This window comes from Phocoena sinus, chromosome 14 (genome assembly GCF_008692025.1).
Source record: "Phocoena sinus isolate mPhoSin1 chromosome 14, mPhoSin1.pri, whole genome shotgun sequence".
NCBI lineage: Eukaryota > Metazoa > Chordata > Mammalia > Artiodactyla > Phocoenidae > Phocoena > Phocoena sinus.
In genome coordinates this window covers 69771715-69793819 of record NC_045776.1, presented here as the reverse complement: position 1 = coordinate 69793819, position 22105 = coordinate 69771715, and the positions used below count along the sequence as shown (strand labels likewise).

The 22105-nt window shown below is 46.1% G+C and overlaps 1 protein-coding gene across 1 annotated transcript in view; it reads left to right on the top strand.

The window, feature by feature from the left end:
- The window catches only part of SEZ6L (seizure related 6 homolog like), a 77692-nt gene extending 56296 nt beyond the window's left edge, over positions 1–21396 (top strand). The window contains exons 13-17 of the mRNA XM_032654066.1: positions 12099–12293; positions 15411–15443; positions 17205–17319; positions 18655–18757; positions 21325–21396. Coding sequence (XP_032509957.1) covers positions 12099–12293; positions 15411–15443; positions 17205–17319; positions 18655–18757; positions 21325–21354 — 476 coding nt within the window. The 3' untranslated portion in view covers positions 21355–21396. The remainder of the gene's footprint in view (positions 1–12098; positions 12294–15410; positions 15444–17204; positions 17320–18654; positions 18758–21324) is intronic.
- The last annotated feature ends 709 nt before the right edge of the window (positions 21397–22105 follow it).

Sequence of the window (22105 nt, the reverse complement as noted above, 5' to 3'; positions counted from 1 at the left end):
AGTGACTGGTGTCCTTACAAGAAGAGGGAAATTTGGACTCACATGGAGACACAGACATAGGGAGAGCATCGTGTGATGACAGAGGCAGTGACGGGAGTGTTGTACCTGCAAGTCAAGGATGCCAAGAATTGCCAGAGACCACCAGAAGCTAGGGAGAGGCAGGGAAGCCTCCTCCTTCCGGAGGTTTCAGAGGGAGCAGGGCCCTGCTGCCTCCTTGAATTCAGGCTTCTAGCCTCCAGAGCTATGAGACAAGGAATGACTGTTGTCCTGCGACCCCTGTTTGTGGTGGCACTTTGTTACAGCGGCCCAGGAAGCAAATACAACTCCCATTTCCCCTTTAAAATACTGAAAGGTGGAAATATTTTTTTAAAAGAAAGAAAAGGCACCTCACTAATGAGGCACAGCCTCCAAAGACCCTCTGGGCTGCAGCACCTGCTGGGTTTCCAAGAAGCAGCCCCGGTCCCTCCGGGGCCGCCGCCTTTCCCCAAGATCTGCAGAGCTCTGGTGAGAAGGTGTCCCTGACACCCATGCTAATGAGTTCATGAGTCAAGCTGGGTGTCAGGAGACACGCCATCCTCCTCCCACATGCCAGGAGAACCCAGCATGGGGTTCCAGCATTGATCCAGGCAGGTGAGGCCGATGGGAGATGACACACGAGGCAGGAGGACAGTCAGATTCTAGCAGCAAGGTGCCCAGATTGAGGGGGTGGTTGTATCTGGGTTCCGAGAGTATTTTTTGTTTGTTTGTTTGTTTTTGTTTTTTTTTGTGGTACACGGGCCTCTCACTGTTGTGGCCTCTCCTGTTGCGGAGCACAGGCTCCGGACGCGCAGGCTCAGCGGCCATGGCTCACGGGCCCAGCCGCTCCGCGGCATGTGGGATCTTCCCGGACCGGGGCACGAACCCGTGTGCCCTGCATCGGCAGGCAGACGCTGAACCAGTGCACCAGAAGGGAACCCCTGAGAGTATTTTTAACAAGGTTATTGGACATAAAACAGCTTTATTTATTTATTTATTTTTAATTTATTTATTTATTTAGTTTTGGCTGCGTTGGGTCTTTGTTGCTGCATGCGGGCTTTCTCTAGTTGTGGCGAGCAGGGGCTACTCTTCGTTGCGGTGCGTGGGCTTCTCATTGCAGTGGCTTCTCTTGTTGCGGAGCACGGGCTCTAGCCAAGTGGGCTTCAGTAGTTGTGACACGCGGTCTCAGTAGTTGTGGCTAGTGGGCTCTAGAGCGCAGGCTCAGTAGTTGTGGCACATGGCTTAGTTGCTCCGCGGCATGTGGGATCTTCCCGGACCAGGGCTCGAACCCGTGTCCCCTGCATTGGCAGGCAAATTCTTAACCACGGTGCCACCAGGGAAGTCCAATAAAACAGCTTTAAAATGTTTCTTCTGCTGAACCAAGGAAACAGCACTGATTTGATGAGCACCTTGGCTGTGCCCAGCCCTTCCCCAACATTTACACGTTTAACCCTCACAAAACTGCATGAATGGTTTGCGTTTCCACTTAAAAGCAGGCAGAGAAGGCCCAGAGAGGGTTAGAAGCTTTCCTGAGGTCACACAGCAGGGAAGGGAAAAACCCAGGATTCCAGCTAAAGCCTGCCTAACCCCCAAAGTGTCTTCTTCCTACCTCGTACTCTGCAGCCCTGGTTCCCGGGTGAAGCTCTGGGGCTCTACTGTTGACCAAGACTTTCCACCAACAAGCAAATCGTATAAGCTCTGGACATCTGCAGCCTCTGTTCACAGTCACTTGCCAACACCATCGTTCAGTCCAGCTGGGACTCAAAGCCATGTCTTTGCACTCCTGGTCCGTTTACCCCAGGCCACTTCAAGAACAGACAGGTCAGGCATAGGTAGAGGGAAGAGTCTGAAATTTGCTGTCAGACCCACCTCCAGTTCTGCTGTGTGACCTTGGACCAGTAGCTTGCCCTCTCTGGACCTAGGGCCCCCATCTATGAAAACGGATTACTACTTCCTACCACGCAGGTTTGTTGGATGTAATTCGGTCATTTAACAAGTCCTCTTATCTGCAGGTGCATGCTAGGACAGAGGTTCCCAAACTTTCTCAACTCACAGTATCTTTGGAGTGTCAGGATTGTTTTGTAGATTTCCTAGGCCAGAATACCTAACAATTCTATTTATTAAGCAGTTAGGTCCAAACCACTTAATAAGCAGCTGTATCCTGACAACTTAGGAGCTGCTTGAAAAAGTAATGCACATAAATTGAGAGAAAAGATTGTAAAATTTTTATTTCGTTCTTAAGTAACACTTGTTTACAATTACAATTTACAGTAATAATCCAACTACTTCTGCGGGAGTGTGTGTGCCTCCTGGGCTCTGCCAGACTTCTCAAACTCTTAGCATCAGACTGGACTCTGCCACCTGCATCTCCTGTTCCACACTGATTTTGTCACAGTTCTTGCTTTTTAGCACAGCAACCACAGAAAACCTAGCTTTGCAAAGATGGGGCATCATCAAAAAGAATGCAGCTCCATTGTGAAGCAGTTATACTCCAATAAAGATGGTAAAAAAAAGTAAATAAACTACAATCTATATGCGCCAAAAAATTAAAAGAATGTAGCTCAATCTGATGTTAAAACTGAACTTTCTCAAGCTAGGAGTTCACATGAGGCTGGAAGATGTCACTGTGTCTCCTCAACATTTTTTAAAAATCTCACAGCACCCCTGTGAGTTCATGGTGGCACCCGGGGGCATCATGGTGTATAGTTTGGGAACAATGGTGTTAGGTCCTGAAAATATGGCAAAAATGCAGCAATATGTAAACAGACACAGTCTGCATTGACAGGGATCATGGGGTATATTGAAGATGGGGGAGGAGAAACAAGTCTATGAAAGAAATAACAATGGATCCACAGTATCACCTCCTCCAGAAGGGCCTCCCTGACTGCCTAGGCTAGGTCATGTTTCTCTCATCTGCACTCCCATGGCTCCTATAGCTACACAGCACTTGCTGCAGTTTATCGAAATGATCTGTTTATATGTTCAGAGACTCAAACACATACCTTGCTTGCTAGGAATGTATCCAATTGGTTCTTGTATCCCTTGGGCCCAGCAGGCTCAAAAAATGACAGTATTTGTTACTATTACTGTCATCGTCCTTGTTAGCAGTACTAATTCAGTCTTTATTGAGTTTCGTGGCTTTGTTGCAGCTTCCCTTCTTTGGTGGCGGCATGGTAGATGGCTGCTGGGGGTCCCATCCAGAAGGCATAAACCACAGCATGAAAAGTAATGAGGCTCTGTCAAAGACAGCGAGGGTTTTATGGGTGGCTCTCCAGAGAGGCATGTACGGATTCCTCAGGAGGCCCTGGCCCTTCACAGCCCTGCCCCCAGAACACTACAGATACGAGATGTGGAGATTTCCTGACCTGGATAGACCCCACATGGCCAGACGATGGCCACAGTAAAAGTTTCCATTGATGAGTCATCCCCAGCGGCCTCACCTCGGCCAGCATGCCAGGCTCTAGCTGGGTACCCTTCTTCATTTAAAAATTCCTGTCTCTGAGGAAGCAATAGCTCAGAGCAATTCGCGATAGCCCAGGGAATTTGGGCGGGAGAAGGGCCCTTCATTATAGCAGAACCGTTAAGTGCACAGGACTTCAAATCCAGCAGGTCAGGTTTGCATCTCAGCCCTGCCACTTGCCAGCTGCGTGACTTTGAATAAGCCAAAGCCGGTGTCCTCATCGGAAAGAATGATCATGCCAACCATCAATATAGACGCTCACAACAGTGTGTCTGGTATATAATAAGTGCTCAGTTAACATTGGTTGCTAATTACCACTCAGTTTCACTGCTCCACTACTGTAGAGTATATTACAAATGATTCATAGCAATAACCAAGAAACCTGATTTTGAGCGTTTCGCACAAATGTGCTCTAAAAATGTACATTTTTTCCTATACTTAAAGAGAGGGGGGAAATGGGAGGAAGATAAAAATGAGGGTAGGTTTGTGATTATGTCTATAAGACCATCAGTCCAAGTCACTTGAATTCCTGGGAGAGAACAGGTTGAAATCCCACGGATTGCCGTCCGAATTGTTTAAACCTCAGACACGTGATTCTCAACCAGGGGTGAATCTGCTCCCCAGGGGACAATTGTCAAAAGCAATTTCTAGAGACATCTTTGGTTGTCACAACAGGGGAAGAGGGGTGCTACTGGCATCTAGTGGGCAGAGGCCAGGGATGCTGCCCAACATCCTACAGGGCACAGGACAGCCCCACCACAAAGAATTACCCAGCCCAAAATGTCAACAGCATCTAAGTTGAGAAAACAATCTTATTTCAAAGTGTGGGTACCTCCTCGGTGTAGGAATGTCATTGACCAGCCACCAGCCACATCTCAGCTTAAGAGTGGGGTCTTGGTCCAGTCCGTATACGTAGCAGGCAGGAAAAAGTGAAGTCCAGAGACATGAATTGATTCACGCAAGGTAACACAGTGGATCCCGGCCTCCAGTTTCAAATTCAAGTCACTTCCTCATCACTTTCCTGCCATCTTCTGGGAGCTGAAGATAAATACAGATGCCTTCAAAGACAGCTGGTTTCTGCCAGAGGTGGAATTCCATGTGGAATTCTTTTCAGACTCTTACTGATGGTTGGGTCAAAATTGAATTGGATTGACTTTGGAGGCAAAGACTCAAATCATAATTCAGCCACTTCCTTCTTGTGGGACCTTTCACAAGAGACCTTCCCCTGAGCCTCAGTTTCATCATCTGTAAAATGGCTGTATGGTGCGGTGATTAACAGTGGACTCGGACCACTTGGATTTGAATCCTATCTCTCCCACTAACTAGCTTGACAGGTTACCCAGGGAGATACCCAACAGTTCTGTGCTTCATTTGCACCGATATAAAATGGGGAGAGTCATAACAATGTCTGCGCCTTGGGGTTGTTGTAATAATTAACTGAGTTTATAGATACAAAAACTCCAAATAGTGCCTGGCTCATAGGATGCTCTCAGTAAACTTTGGCTATTCTGGTCGGTACTGTTACCATCTTTAAAGATTTAGGGGAGGATTAGAAATAATATTTGCAAATCATCTGGTACAGAATGGGTATTTGAATATTTTGGAACTCAGTGGATTAAATTATTAATTTCTTAACCATGTCAAGGCACCAGAGCTGCAGTTCTGAGCCCTAAACCCTTCAGCCCTAAAGTTCTGGCTGGACTTTAAGAGTCTATTTCTGTTTTGTAAATCAGTTCATTTGTACCATTTTTTTAGATTCCACATATAAGTGATATCATATGGTATTTTTCTTTCTCTGTCTGACTGACTTTACTTTGTATGGTCATTTCTAGGTCCATCCATGTTGCTGCAAATAGCATTATCTCATTCTTTTTTATGGCTGAGTAATATTCCATGGTGTGTGTGTGTGTGTGTGTGTGTGTGTGTGTGTGTGTGTGTGTGTGTATGTATTCCACATGTTTATCCATTCATCTGTTGATAGACATTTAGGTTGCTTCCATGTCTTGGCTATTGTAAATGGTTCTGCATGTATCTTTTTGAATTAGAATTTTCTCCGTGAATGTATGCTCAGGGAGTGGGATTGCTGGATCATATGGTAACTCTATTCTTAGTTTTTTAAGGAACCTCCGTACTGTTTTCCATAGTGGCTGCACTAATTTACATTCCCACCAACAGTGTAGGAGGGTTCCCTTTTCTCCACACTCTCTCCAGCATTTGTTATTTGTAGACTTATTTTTTTATTATTATTATTTTTTGCGGTACTCGGGCCTCTCACTGCCGTGGCCTCCCCCGCTGCGGAGCACAGGCTCTGGACGCACAGGCTCAGCGGCCATGGCTCACGGGCCCAGCCGCTCCGCAGCATGTGGGATCTTCCCGGACTGGGGCACGAACCCGTGTCCCCTGCATTGGCAGGTAGACTCTCAACCACTGTGCCACCAGGGAAGCCCATTTGTAGACTTTTTGATGATGGCCATTCTGACTGCTGTGAGGTGGTACCCCATTATAGTTTTGATTTGCGTTTCTCTAATAATTAGCGACGTGGAGCATCTTTTCATGTGCCTCTTGGCAATCAGTATGTCTTCTTTGCTGGCTGGACTTTAGAATCACCTGGGGAGCTTTAATAAGAATATTTGGGGGGACTGATTAAAATTCCTTAGGGGGCAGAGCCGGCTCACTGAATAACCTAGGGTGATTCTACTATGAAGCCAGGTGAGAACAGCTGAGGACACCTCCCCTTCATCTTCCTGGACCTGCTGTCAGTCTCTTCCTTTACCTCCAGATCTAAGAATTTGTCCTGTGTCACTTTCTATCTCCGCAGGGCCAGGACAGTGTCTGGTACAGGAAATATTGTGGAATACATGAACATTAAGTTACATGAAGGCAGGGGCCATGTCTGTCTTGCTCATTGCTGTATGTCCAGGGCCTGGCACATAGAAGGTGCTCAAGAAATATTTGTTGTACTCATTAATCTGTTCATTTATGAAAGAAAATTCCAGGGAAAGTTTGTAGGGAAATCCTTCTGCATTGCCACTGCCACCTGCTGGCCACTCTGCTACACTGCAGGTAATACACTTTTTTTTTTTTTTTTTGTCTTAAGGATTTATCCTCTCTTAAGGATCACTTACTAGGAAGCTGGACTCCCAGGAGGATGGAAAGCCAGGGAATCAGATCAGCACTTACCTGGGGTCTGAGTCTTCACTCTCTCCCAGTAGAGCACTGGATTTCCAGGTTTCCTCTGAAAACCTTCCCTGACCTTCCCACCTCTGACTGACTCAGTGAGGTTTCTGCTCTGTGTTTCTCCCATCACAGCTGCTACCAAGCACTGGGTTGCAATTACCTGATAACTGTTCCTCTCCCCCACTAGACTGAGTCCTGGGAAAATCGGAAAATGCTTCTTTAGTTCCCTACTCTATACCAGCTCCTAGCACAAGCCTGGAACATAGGGACAGAGCAAATGTCTGCTGGACTGAAATTTTTTTTTTAAAACCCAAAGAGTGAATTCTAGACTCTGGAAGTTCATAAACTGTAAAGTGTAGTGCTTGGGGCTGCATTTCCCAAGGAGTATTATATACTCCATTGGCGATACCCATGTGGCTTTAGACAGTGCCCAGATTAACTTTTCAATGTTAAGAAAATCTTTAAAAATAAAACTGACATTTGAAACCTGTGATTATAAGAATGTTATTATTTGGGGTGAGGCTAAATTATGTAGCACTGTTTAAATGGAAAAATAAGTTAACAGAAATTTTAAAAAAGATTAAGTAAACAATAGTAAAGTTGGGTTGAAAGTATGACCCAAATTGTAAAACCCAGAAAAATAACCAGCGTTTACTGGGTGCTACTATATGTTGCACACCCTCACGTGCATGAGCTCACTTCATCATCATAGCAACCCTACGAGCTATCCCATTTCACAGATGAGGAAGTTGAGGCTCACAGAGGACAAATATCTTACCCACAGGTGCATAACTAGGATCTGAATCCCGGGCCATTAGGCACTTGAGCCCAAGAACTTCTATTCTGTAATCTTCTTTCAGTTGAATTGATGTAAGGTCTTTTAAGAAACATTTATTGGGCACCTACTGTGTGCCAGACTGCTGAAGATACAGCAGTGAGTAAAAGCCAACTCCAGCGCCACAGAGCCCAACCAGGTTGAAGAGCAAACTGTCAGAGGAATCATTAGGACTTGGGTGCAGGGTTTGGGTCGTGATGTTATTGCCTGTGTATATTATAAAAGTAAGGCGTGCCCAACCTGTTTTTAAAACGATACATCAATATGCTATATAGGACTATAAAATGTAAAAGGAAAATTTTCCCTTCCTACAGCTCATACCCCAGGCACACTCCGCAAGGTTAATGATACCTTACCAGTCCTTCTAGGTGTCTTCCATGGACGCATAATACAATGCTGTCTTTAAGGGTTCCCGTGATTGATTGAAGGGAGGCATTGTGGTTTGACCGGGGGCCCAGACATGGTAACATTGGCTGTTCTCAAGTGCCCGTGGGTGAACTTCAACCATAGAGATGACCTTGGTTTAGTGGAGGGATTAGCTTTGGTCAGGCATTGGCTGAACCACCTGGTGCCTCATTTCTGGGAGTCTGAACTGAAGGGAATGCTAGTCAATATCTCTGCCTCTCTCTCTCAGCTGCTCTAACAGCCCTGCCCCCGCTGACTTAGGGGGTCTCCTCCAGATGCCCCTTACTCTTTTGAGCTTCTCTCTCTGACAGCAACTGCCATCTCTTTTTGTTTAATTGTCCATTTACATTTGTTTGCCCGCTTAAAGCACTGAGACCACAGTCTCTGGAGGGCAGGAGTGGTGTCTGATTCTCCTTCTGGCCCCACTGCTGGGTGCGTTGTCTGGCATGCAGTAAACACTTGCTAAATGTTTTCTGAATAAAAGCTCGAGCGCCTGCCAAGGTGCACCTGCACTGTCGTGCAAGATGCACCCCTAGCCGCCCAGCGACCCAGCAATTCCCTTCCTACAGGCTGGCTTCCTGGATTGCAGGTATGGGAGGAAAACAGTTCTTCACCCCTGATGAAGGCTGCTATTGAATTACAAAGAAAAAAATCTTTCAACCTCAAGAGGTTGGAACCCTAGGAACCTTAGGAACCTTCTAGGCCAGGTCCCTATCGACCCACCCATTCAAAGAGATCAAAGCTCCAATTCCTCATTAGTGGTGATTACTGTCACTAAAACATAGTCATTCATTCATTTGTTCCTTGGAAAGGTAATACATTAAAATGCCTTCCTAAATGTCAGGCGGGTACCATGTGTAGTACAATAGGGAGTGGTAAGGATTGTGGCTAACTGGCGAACATATTTCTTATCTAAGGGGGACAGCTTCTACTCAACGCCATGTGAGTTGAGTGCTTGGGCTCCAGGTCACAATCATTGCCAGGTAGTTATGTGAACCCAGTATTATCTTATCTTCCAATGTTTCAAAAGAAGCCAGAAATTCAGATTATTACATGAAATACCCTGATTTGCACAAGCTAAGTAGAGCCCATATGTAGGTCAAATTCACAGAGAAATAGGGTCTAGTTGGGACTTCTGTTATACTATGTGCCATCCACAATTTCCATGGGGCGAGGGGTTGTATCTGTTTTATTCACCTCTGTGTCCTCAGTGCTACTTATGTGTTGGCACATAATAGGTGTTCAATAAACATTCATTGACCCAATGAAAGAATGAATGCTTCCTGTGATCCAGGCAAGGTGCTAGGCACTGGAATTCCTGGCATGAATGTAAGATGAGTTTCCAGCCTGGGAGTGAGTGGGCAAGGTGAGGATCAAACAGTGCCATAAAAGATTCTGAAGCTGTGTTGGAGGTCTGTGAAGGTTATAGAACAGGGTTCCAAGAACAGGGGAATTCATGCTGCTGGGGACAGATCTGGCTCCTTGGGGGAATTCTTGAGATCTGCCTTGTAAAATAAGATGCTTTAAACAACCTATATTTATTATCTTACAGTTTCTATGGGTCTGGAGTCTGGGAACAGCTTAACTGGGTCCTTTGGTTCAGGATCTCTCATAAGAGAGACCTGGGGCTGGAGTCTCATCTGAAGGCTCAATCGGGGGAAGGATCCACTTCCAAGCTTTGGAGCTCCTACTCTAAAGACAGTGGAGAGTCTGCTAGCAAGACAGAACTACAGTCTTATATAACATCCTCATGGAAGTGACAGCCCTTTGCCTTTGCTATATTGATACTTTATTGGTTGGAAGTGAGTCACAGGTCCTGCTACAAAGAGCTGCAAAGAGCCATTAATACCAGCAGGTGAAGATTATTAAGGGCTGTCTTAGCTTTTCCGCTGCACTCTCCTTTATTTTTTTTTTATTGGAGTGTAATTGCTTTATAACGTTGTGCCAGTTTCTGCTGTACAATGAAGCGAATCAGCTGCATGTATACGCATATCCCCTCCCGCTTGGACCTCCCTCCCACCCCCCTCCCCATCCCACCCCTCTAGGTTATCACTGAGCACCAAGCTGAGCTCCCTGTGCTATACAGCAGGTTCCCACTAGCTAGCTATTTTACACATGGTAGTGTATTTATGTCACTCTCCTTTAGATAGGAAGGGGAAGGGCATGTCAGACGAGGGAACAGCATAGGCAAAGCACAAAGGGGTGAAACAGAGTAACCCATCTGGCAAAATGTGACTAGTTCGATGTAAAGTGAGGAACCATTTGAGAGGGAGGCAGGAAGCATATGGACAAAGCCCTAATAGCCCAATCTGGAGACCCTGCCTCTTCTCCAAGCGCAGTGGAATCACCAGGTGTGAAATAATAAAAGACCCACCTGCTCCACGTTCTAAACCGAGGGCCTGCAGAGTCAGGATGATGGCAAGCTGGGGGATTACACTAGTAAATTGTAAAAATCACTCAGATATTACAGGAATCCTTCAGGTAAAAGAGGCAGCATGTCATCTCTTCCGAGTTTCACTAATCAAGTGACTATTGGAAACTGTGGACAGAAGCTTGTTTCTCTGAAACATGTATGGCGGGTACAGCTGTGATATGTAAAGACTTGGGTCTTTGTACAGCAAAGTAAGATCCAGAAGGAGCAAAATGTTTTAGGATTTGGCATAGAAAACCCCTTGTTCTCTGTTTGTAGGAATGTAAAATGGTGCTGCCACTGTAGAAAACGGGATGGTGGTTCCTCAGAAAGTTACATGTAGGATTACTGTATGGTCCAGAAATCCCACTTCTGGGTATCTACCCACAGAATTGAAGGCAGGGTCTCAAAGAGGTATTTGCACACCCATGTTCATAGCAGCTTTATTCACTATAGCCGAAAGGGGAAGCCATTCAAGTGTCCATTGACGGATGGATGAATAAACAAAATGTTTGTCCAGCCATACAATGGAATATGATTCAGCCTTAAAAAGGAAGGAAATTAGAACACAAGCTACAACATGGATGACCCTTGAGGATATTATGCTCAGTGTAATAAGCCAGTCGCAAAAAGACAAATACTGGATGATTCCACTTATATGTGGTCCCTAGAGTAGTCAAAGTCATAGAGACAGAAAGTGGAATGGTGGTTGCCAAGGGTTGGTTGGGAGGGGAGATGGGAAGTTAGTGTTTAATGGGGACAGAGTTTCCATTTGGGAAGATAAAGAGTTCTGGAGGTTGATTGTACAACAATGGGAATGTATTTGACACTACTGAACTGTATACTTAAAATGGTTAAAATGGTAAATTTTATATTATGTAGATTTTACCCAGTTTAAATTTTTTAATAGTAAGACTTTTTAATGTTTCAGGATGTGTAGTCTTGTGTGCACAGCAGTTTTTGCTGGCTTTCCAGTCCATCCAGGTGCTGAAAAGGAACTAGATCACACGCTGGCCCTGGAATGGGTCAATCTGTCAGGTTCAACTCTCCAATAAGTCTTAAGCTAGCAGGTGTCATTTATGATGTTCCTACTGTATACCAGGCCCTGAGCTTCCAGATGCCTGAACAGGCTCATCTCCAGTGAGGGAGACTGATAGTAAATAATTAAATACAGTACAGTGTATACAATGCTGTGGTGGAGGAAGAGCCGGAGAGATTAGTGACTCAATTAGGGGTAGGGGGCACCAGGGAAGTCTTCCTGAAGGAGGAGCTATGAGGACTGAGTATTGAAAAACAAGACTTATCCCAGCTGTGTGGGCAGGTGAGGTATAAGGTGAGAAGCAGGAGGAATATTTCATAATTTAGCGACACCACCGTCTATTATTTACTGAGTACTTATATTTCAAGGGTGTGCTAAGCATTTGCACACGTTATCTTGGTTAATCTTCCAAGTCCCTGTGAGATAGGTACTGCTATTATTGCCATTTTACTGATGAGGAAACTGAAGCTCAGAGAGGTTGTGGCCCTTGCTGGAGGTCACACAGCTAGTAAGTAGCAGAGCCCAGATTTTTAACCCAGATTCCACAGCTCAGTATATCCTGCTGTGCCCATGTGTAACCCATGCCCAGAGGTGGGAGAGGGAAAGGGGAGTTTGAGGAGTGGGCAACAGTTCAGTGCAAGGTGGGGATGCAGAGAAATGATGCTGGAGAGACTGGCCTCAGATCACACAGGCTCTGAGTAGGAGTCCCCAGAGATTTACATCGTCTCATCAGAGCTCCTTTTGGCTTGCATTTCAGCGGAGGAGTCCCTGGCATGTGACAACCCAGGGTTACCTGAAAATGGGTACCAAATCCTGTACAAACGACTCTACCTGCCAGGAGAGTCCCTCACCTTCATGTGCTATGAGGGCTTCGAGCTCATGGGGGAAGTGACCATTCGATGCATCCTGGGACAGCCATCCCACTGGAATGGGCCACTGCCCGTCTGTAAAGGTAAAGAAACCACCGCCTCCCCACCCCCAGAGTCCCGGGGAATGAGGGACCCAGAGATGTAAAGACTGACTTGCAGCGATTCTAAACTTGCTCTAAAAAGCCAGGCTACTGTGTTTCACTAAATCTAAGACACCACGGTTATTTTCTGCACTGCTGAGGAAGGACATGGCTTCCAATTAAACTATGACACGGTGCCTTCTTCTTGCTTAGCATTTTAGTTTTTACTTACTAAAAGAGCTTAGGTTTTTATCATAAAGGAGAGGCAGCCTGCTTTTGACTCCTGCTTGGACAGCGTGGCTGAAACGTTTCCCGCCTCCTGCACCCCCTTCTCACAACCACTTGGTTCCCAAGGGTGATGGGTGTTCCCCTGTCGCCTCTGGGCGTTCTCCCAAGATGCTCACACCTGTCCTCCAGGTACTGATGGTCCTGGGCTGATGATTGCACAAGCACAGGCATCTTGAGCGCCACCTGGTGGCAGCGATTGTAATACCCCAGTGATTGTAAGACACCCCCCATCTCAGAGATGGTGAAAACGGGGGGAAGTGTATTTTAGAATCAGTAAAGCACTCATCGTTGAAATTAAGTTAGGGCACACCTAGTGAGATTTGGATCCATTTATCCGTGTCTTTGAGGTGTGAAATTCATAATCATATCCTAAGTATGTTCAACGCTTTAGGCAAGTGGATTTAACATTTCATGGTGTTAGTACCCTTTTGAGAATGAGGCAGAAGGCTCTGAATTCTCTCCCCCGGGGGAACCGAAACATGCAGTTTTACATTTCTACTTGGGAACCCATAACTTCAGCGGATCCCCAAATGATCGTTCGTGAAGTTCAGCGTTAAGGCTTAAAAATACTTTCCCGGCCAGAATTTCTACTCCTGGGTATAGGCACAAAGTAATTGAAAACAGGTATTCAAACCAACACTTGTACAAATGATCGTAGCAGCATTATTCACAAAAGATGGAAACAACCCAAATGTCCATCAGCTGGTGAATGGATAAGCAGAATGTGGCATGTTCCTATAAGGGAGTATTGTTCAGCCATAAAAAGGAATGCTATAACATGGATGAACCTTGAAACGGTTATGCTCAGTGAAAAGAAGCCAGACACAAAAGGTCACGTATTGTATGATTCAATTCGAATGAAATGTCCAGAATAGGTAAATCCATAGAGATGGAACTCAGATTAGATCCCCAGGGGTTGGTGGGGACGGAAGAGTAACTGCTTAATTGATACCGAATCTCCTTTTGAGATGATGAAAATGTTCTAGAACTTGATAGGGGTGATGCTTGCACAACACTGTGAATGTACTGAATGCCCCTGAATTGGACACTGAATTAAAATGGTTAATTTTATGTTATGTGAATTGTACCTATAAAAAAAGATTTTCCCTGCATCACCCCATTGAAGCCTCATGACCGTACTCTGAGATAGGTGAGCCCTCATACCCATTTCACAAATGTGGACAGAGAAGCTCACAGAGGTTAAGTGACTTACCCCAAACCACACAACTGGTATAAGACAAATCTAGGATTTGAACCCACTTCTGCTAATTATAAATTCCCTACCTTTGAAACCCCACCGGGTGAGGCAGTCCTGGCCCCTCAGGTACGAGAGACCGTCTAGCAGGAAAGACATTGTCTTGGGAGACCATTGCCCTTTCCTCTCCACTTCCACTCCTGTGACCCACCCTGCCAACTCTGTAATGAAATAATAAATCACTTCCTCTTCCCCAAAAATGTGGGGTCCATCGTTTGTGGTCTGGAGTTGGAGAAATGACAGAGCACCAGTGTGAGACCACCCCCTGGGACTCAGGGGCCCTGGGTTCCCAAGGACGCTGCCCTGGCAGGTCCAGGAAAGGGCCCAGGAAGCTGCCTCTTAGCACGTGCCCCCGGGGCCCACTGATCACACTCAGAGGTTCAACATTTCCTTCCATTTCTAAGATTTCATGGAAGCTCATGCCCTCCCAGACACGCAATCAAGGTCCCATTCATGTCTCGGGTAGGAAGCATTTGCCTTAATCTTTCCATTTTCCTAATGCCCTGGCTCCAGAGATGTCTGCAGTCAGTTAGTTAGTTAGTTAGCTTTTTTGTCGGCTGGTTTTGTTATCATCACATGATAACGATGAAAGTCAGAGAGTCACTTTGACCAAAGCTCTTACTAGGAAATCTCCGTATTATGTAGGACATGGCTATTGCTGGGCCTTTGGGGGCCAGCTCCTCCCACGACCTTATCATGCAATCTTTCCATCGAAGCCCTTCACTCTGGGGGTTTTGCATCCCTGAACCCCGTCCCTGTGGGTATATTTTTGTGCTCAGCTATCATGATGACTTGGATGCCAAAGCGTGAAGACACCAGCCCCCATCATCCTGAACTTCCAGAGAAGTTGTACAGGGAATCCAGGGGAATAAAGCAACTCCAGAGAGTTCCAGTCTATGGCAATGAAGGAATGAAAATATGGAATAAAAATCCTATATTCCAAATCAATATGGAATAAAAGTGAAATTAGAAAGGTTCACATAAATGTATATTTCAAAGCAGGAAAACAATTTCACCTCTGGCTGGGCTCAGGATTTCGGATTTGGAATTTTGTCTTGCCCCTCGCCATTCATCAGCCTTGGTCTGACACAAAAACACTGAAGAGACCAGGACTATGTAGTTCAGAGCAAAGGCCCAAGAAAGCCAAGCAAGTTTAAATCCTGCCTCCATCACTTAGGAGCTCTGTGGTGTCAGAGAAATCACTTCACTTCTCTGAACCTCTCTTTGCTTATCTGTTAAATGGGGATGAGAATAATATCTACCTAATGAGATTGTTGTGAGTGTTAAGTGAGCAAATATATATAAAGCTCTTGATGCCCAGTATCTGACATATGGTGAGTATTCAGTAATTATTGTCCTTTTCCTTTCATATCTGTCTCATTTTCTCTTAGGAACTTAGGAAGGGAATGAGGCATTTCCACTAATTCCAGTAGCCTAAGATTTAAAAAAATAAACAAAACCACAGCACTACAGCAAAGCATGGAATGGACTTTTGCACCTAATTTGGGGGGGGGGGTGCTTCATGCAAACAGAGTGAATTCACTTGACATTGACCAATGCTCCAATTTCTCTTTCAGTTAATCAAGACAGCTTTGAACACGCTTTAGAAGGTGAGTCCCATGAAGAAAAAAATCCCATAAACCAAGCTAATAGCAGAAAGCAAGGGAAGGTCCTTGGAAATCCTTATCGAGGCGCTTAACAGAAAATTAAGCAAAAATGCTGCCTTCACACTGCTGAGGATAATTTCAAAACAAATGACATTGTAAAGAAAAAAAAATCATTGAATTTGCAACTTATAGTCCTAACTATTACCTAAAAGAGATTTGACGCCCGTTCTGTTCATGATGACGAGGTAAAAACATCTGGGAGTTCACGTCCCTGAGAAACACATACCCTCTTGTAAAACTTTTCGGCCATGTGGTGCTGTTTGGGGGAGCTAAATCCAGAGATGCCTCACTTTTCATGCTGAGCAAGCTCCTGGTTTGGGGAGGGAAAGGTCTTCTCCAGGGGATGCTCTGTGGTCTGTTTTCCCCTCCATCTTTTTCTTCCCCAAAATAGCTGTCCCTGGATCCCCCTTGTTTTCTGTTCTTGTTAGAAATTACCAAGTGAGATTTATTAATGTGGAACAGATGCTAAAAGTGATCCAGGATTTTGTTTTATCTTCCCTTTTCAATGCATCCCACACGTAGAATGTTCTGCATTCTGTATAACCTTCGTTCAGTTTGGTACAAAACCACTCACTGGGCTGTCGTGTCAGGAAAAAAATAACATATTTTGTTTAAAAAAAAGTTTTAACCAATTGGACAGTTTTTTAAATTATTTTTGGAGCCACTTATCTTTCTGACAATAAATTGTTCACTCAGAATCTGGGGCAGTGGAAATTACATGTCATTAGTTGCTCTCTTCTGCAACAGATGACATTTTAATCCAAGCAGACAGAGCCGGAGCTCAAATACATGTGTAGGCTGTGGGGAGCATGTATCAATCACTCCGCTAGAAGAAGAAGGGCATTTGTGGTGTTAGGCTCTATGCAGGCCCTTCCTTCGCTGTCTTGCACCGGCCAATGGACCATGAGAACACCTCAAAGGCCTGGGTTGCTCAGCGGGTGTGATGCCATCGTAATGTTCTGGGCTCGCACATTTATCACGGGTATTAAGACTGATTTTTCAGACCCAAGGAGTGGTGGGTAACGGATTGCAGATTTGCGTAACGCCGAGCTCTGTTAGCCGTGGCTGTGGAGAACGGCAGAGTGTGTCCAGAAGGGATGTGGCATCTGGAGGCCCCCTTCCCTGCCTCCACCTCCACAATAATCATCATAGTTCTTGTGATTTCCTCTAACCACTGGGAGGTAGCGGGAGGCCCCAGGTGAGGCCGAGAGGGTTGCCTGAGAGTGTGCAGCCGTGGCCTCTGAGGATGAAAACTGTCTTCATGGTTAGGGTGTCGTGGGGTGTGCAGTTGGGGTGTCATGAGGTGTGCAGGTACCGAGCACTGACCCAGCTGCCCAGCGCCTTCTGCTGGAGGGTCTGATTGAGCAGGTCTGGGAGGGACCTGCCCGTCTAGACACAACTCTGTCTTCTCCATGGACTGTCAGGCAGATCTGCCTTTCCAGTTAGCACGTTGGGGATTTTTCCAGGTCTTCCCTGGAATTGGATTTTAACCAGATTTCAACTGATGACCACCCCATCCAAGAATAGGTCTGGGGCTCTGTTGCCAAGAACCAGCACCATTTCCTTTACTCTCTGCCTCTTCTCCCTTCTGGAGATGGTTCTCCAGTGGCTGGCTCTGTGACATTAGGTCTTGGAGTGGGTGCAGGGCTGGGAGGGCGGGTACTCCCCTGGGAGCCAGGGGCCTTCACCGGCTTATGCGTTTAGTAGCAGAAGCGGCAGCCGAGACGTCTCTGGAAGGGGGAAACGTGGCACTGGCTATCTTCATCCCGGCCCTCCTCATCTCCTTACTGCTGGGAGGAGCCTACATTTACATCACCAGGTATGGGGCTTCGGGTGGGAGTGGGGCTCTCACCCACTCGGCGACCAGCGTGCTGAGGGGCTGGGCTCGTCATGGACCCTGAGCCTCAAGGTCTCCACTCTTGGGGACAGTGGCATTTGTGTGATTGAAGGGATGTTGTGATTCAGTTCAACTCTGAGAAATATTTAGATCGTGTGCCTGCCAACCCTTCATGGTAGGAGGGCAGAGCATGCAGCAACAAATCAGACAGACACTCTCCTGACCCCACAGAGAGAGACATTTCCTATTGCCAGGCACACTGACTCATTCTTTCCTTCATTTACTCATCCATTCCCTCACTTATTCAACATGTATGTATTGACAGTCTAATGTCATTGTCCCAGGTGTCGGGGATCATAGAACGTGCCTTTGACAAGGAAGGAAGATGTTCATCTATGGCTAGCATATTCACTAATTCGTTCAGTTTCACAATTATTGAGCACCGACTCTGTACCAGGCCATTTTCTGGGCTCTAAGACCATCGTCGTGAACAAAACAAAAAGAAATCGTTGACATGTGGGGCACAGGTTCTAATGGGGGAAGAGAGACAATAAGTAAAGTATAATATAAAAGTAAGTAGTACATTAGAAGGTGAAAAATGCAGGGAGCAAAAGACAACTTAGAAGAGAGAAAAAGGGAGCTGGGGTGAGGCAGTGGTTGCATTTTAAGTGGGGGAGGGGTAGAGGAGGCCCCAGTGAGAAATCACATTTAGAGTAAGAGCTTGAAAGCAACAATGAGTAAACTATGCAGATAGCTGGGAGAGGAGGATTCCAGGCAGAGAAGCAGCACGTGCAAAGGCCCTGAGGCAGGCATTTGCCTGCTCTAAATGGTCCCTGTGGAGCTCACAGTCTGGAAGGGGGAGAGGAGAAATACACACATTATCACACACTATAATAAACACAATAAAGGAGAGAGACAGGGTGTGGGAACAGAGACCAGATCTGAATAGGTGGTCAGGGAAGGCTGCTCTGAGGCAACACAGTATATGCTTAATAAATGCTCATTATTATTGCGCTTGCCCTTTGCATTAAAGAGGGACTTGTATCATCTTACAGGAGAAAACACATTAAGCTCCAGTAAGGGGAGGTCCGGGGTTTTAAGGATCACTGACTGGGTTAGAAATTGAGAGCGATTATGATTTCAGCTTTTACCCCACTCGGGTTCTCACCTCCAAGAGGCCGTCTCCACACATCCTCCTCGTTATCCGTGGAGGTGCCCATGCTCAGGAAGTGGCACCCACCATTCCCCTGTGGGACTGTAAGGTGTCTCCTCGTCCAGGAAAAGTAACTTCTCTTCCCTTCACCGTCTCTCCTCCAGATGCCGCTATTACTCCAACCTCCGCCTGCCCCTGATGTACTCCCACCCCTACAGCCAGATCACCGTGGAAACCGAGTTTGACAACCCCATTTATGAGACAGGGGTGAGTGGGTCTCTCTTCTCTCCCTGGTGCCTCCCTCTTTGCTGTGAATCCATCGACATCAAAACGGGAGGTTTAATTTCCTTTTGCTCACCATGCCAGGGGTCGTCCTGTCTCATCCCCGCCAAGACCCCTATTGAGGTAACTGCTGGAGAACTCAGCTCATTCTAGGAATTGATGACAAGCCTGTAACTCTTTGTTCTTAGCAGAATGGTCACAGAAAGAAGGGGCTGCACCAGAGACCCATGGAGAGGCAGCTAAAATGGGTCAGAGCCCAGCGGTGGCCTGGTGGCAGTGGGCAGCATTCCCAACATCTTATTAAACTACATCCCGACATCTTATTAGACTACATTCCTTATTGAATGGCAGTGTGCACCATCCCCACACATTTGAGCAGCAGCCTTGTGTTGGCACTAGGGACACAGCTGAACCAAATAGGCACAGTCCTTCCGTCGATGAGCTTATAATCTCACAAAGGAGACAGATATCAGTAGTAGTAGTAGTAGTAGTAGTAGTAGTAGTAATGGTAATAGTAATATTATGGGCCAGGCACCTTAAACGCATAATCCCCTTGCATCCTTGTAACTCTCTGTGATGGATTCTCTAGTTATTTCTGATTGGCTGATGAGGACATCTAGTTATTTCTGATTGGCTGATGAGGACATCTAGTTATTTCTGATTGGCTGATGAGGACACTGAGGCTCAGGGAGAGGAAAAACGATTTGGTCAAGATTGCACACAGCCAGAACACACAACCTGCAGCCAGGATGCAAACTCTGTCAGCCTCTCTTGCCTCTCCTTGAACCTCAAACAATCAAATATGCCAGTGAGTATCTTGATTGCAACAAACCATAACTTTTAAGGGCCAACCATAATTTGAAGGGCCATGAAAGAAATTGGACAGGGTGCTATGAGTGTATGATGGGATGGGAGAAGGCCATCTCATCTCATCTTTGAGAAAGCTGAGTCATATAAGTTGGCTGAAAAAGATGCCAGGAAGACAGGAGAGCACATGCAAAGGCCCAGAGGCACAGGTGAAGAACAAGAAGGCTGGTCACGAGTTTGCAAAACCACAGCCTTCAAATTCACTGTGTGGTGATGTACAATCATCTCCCAATATTGGGGGCATAAGCTTGTTCCATGTCCGTGCTAACCTTCCAGCACTCCTGCTTCCTCTGACCTCCTGTTACCAATTGATGTGTAACAATATTTTTGCAAATTTAGGAGCCTAAAGGACACACATTTATTACCCCATAGATTCTGTAGGTCAGGAGTCCAGGCACGGCTTATGTAGGTCCTCTGCTCCAGGACTCACAGGCTACAATCAAGGTGTCGGTCAAGGCTGCAGTCTCGTCTGTGGCTTGACTGGGGAAGGATCCACTTCCAAGCTCACATGACTGTTGACAGCATCCAGTTTCTTGCAGGTCGTTGGACTAAGGGGCTTAGTTTCTTGCATGCTGTCAACCTCAGTTCCTTTGTATGTGTCCCTCTCCATAGAACAACTCACAACATGGCAGCTTGCTTTTTCAGAGTCAGCGAGAGAGAGAGAGAGAGAGAGGTCACAACCCTACAAAATATAAACACGGAAGTGACATCCTAGCCCCTTTGCTGTATTCTGTTGCTTAGAAGCAAATCATAGGTTCTGCATACAGTTAAGGGGAAGGGATCATACAAGGAATGTGAATACCAGGAGGTTGGGGACCATGAGGACCACCTTGGAGCCTGCACCCCAAACTTGCATCTACCATGAAGCACAGACAGAATTGCTTATCTGTGTTGACCCAGTGGGAACTGTAGACCTCCATTAAAGCATGTGACAGTGACATAGGGGCCGAGCCTATGACTTCTTATATCTCCCTACTTCTCTGCCCTGGGGGCCTGGAGCATATTACACACACTCCACGAGTATTGGAGAAATTGAACTGGTTGCTGCCTACGTGTAGTGGTCATTTTAGATATGGCACTGGTAAGACAAGGTCATATGTTATTTTACATTGTGTATAGCTTGTTTCTGAATCCTCAGAGAAGGTCAAGCTGATGAAAAATAGCACTTTAGAAACTAGACCTTATTAAGACTTACTTGTGTATGTATCAGTCACCTAGCACTATGATAATGCTGAGTAACAATCCCAAAACTCAGTCGCTCAAAGTAACAAGCATTAATTTACTCTCAGTCCACGGGACAGTGTTCTCGGCTAGTTTCAGCTGGGCGGTAGTCCTGGTTTGGCAGTGCTCACTCACATATCTGTGGTTGGCTGATGACTCAGCTCTGCTGTCCGTGACTCTCATCTTCTTGCCGGTGCTAAAGGCCATCAAGGCATGCTCTACTCGTGGTGAAGGCAGAAGGGCAGGACGCCAGCAGCAGAAACACACAGGCACTTTTCAGGCCCCTCTTATGACCCACTTTCCCATAACCCACTGGTAAAAGCAAGTCAAGTTTAGAGTAAAGAGCACTGCAAAGTCCTACGTCCAATATCTTGGATACAGAGAAGGGTGAAGATCCAGAACGATTCATGAGTCACTCTGCCACACAAGGGGTCAACATATCTGTGCTTCTCTCTCTCTCACAGGAAACCAGAGAGTATGAAGTTTCCATCTAGAGAGAGCTCCACGCAAGAAGGGAACTTAACAGATACAAACTCAACTACAGCCTCCTCGAGAAATTCATCCAGAGACCATGTGGCATTTGATGGAAAGCCCAGAGTGTCGGCTGTCTTTTCTTTAGACTCTTTACTGAAGACTTTCTGTTTTCTTCACTGTATTTATTATATTTAAAATCGAAATCGGTGTGGTTGGATGTATCGCAGCTGCAGCCAAATTTGTGCTACAGCCTCAATCCTGAAGGCAGGTGGAGGACCCGTAAAATAGCAAACACGGCAGAGGAGGGAAGAGGATAAAAATAACCCAGCAACAGGCTGTTTCTCCTATCGGCAGTGCCGTGCTACGGCTGCATCAAATTGCATGCATCTTCAGGATCCGTGCCCATGGTGTTTTTCGTACAAATCTAAGTCCCGAGATTAGGTTGGAAAGGGTATTTCTTGTTGGATTAACTTGGGTTGAAATTTAGCACGGAGACTTAAACAGCACTACTCCAAAACCAGTCTGTTTTGTCCCTTCCAACTTCCCCAGCTTCTAAAAGAACCTGCCCCGTCCCCTCCCTCCCACGGCCCCTCTGAAGGCAGCAAAGGTGTTACACAAACATTCTCTTTCACCGCCCTGGCCTCGCTGGATGCTGGCAAACTAAGAAAATGTTTTCTTTCTATAAAGGTGACAGATGACAAAGGAAAGTTTTCAGAGAAGATGAGAGATCTGAGAGTTCCAGTGAAGAAGTGGATGAGGGGCAAAGCTGGC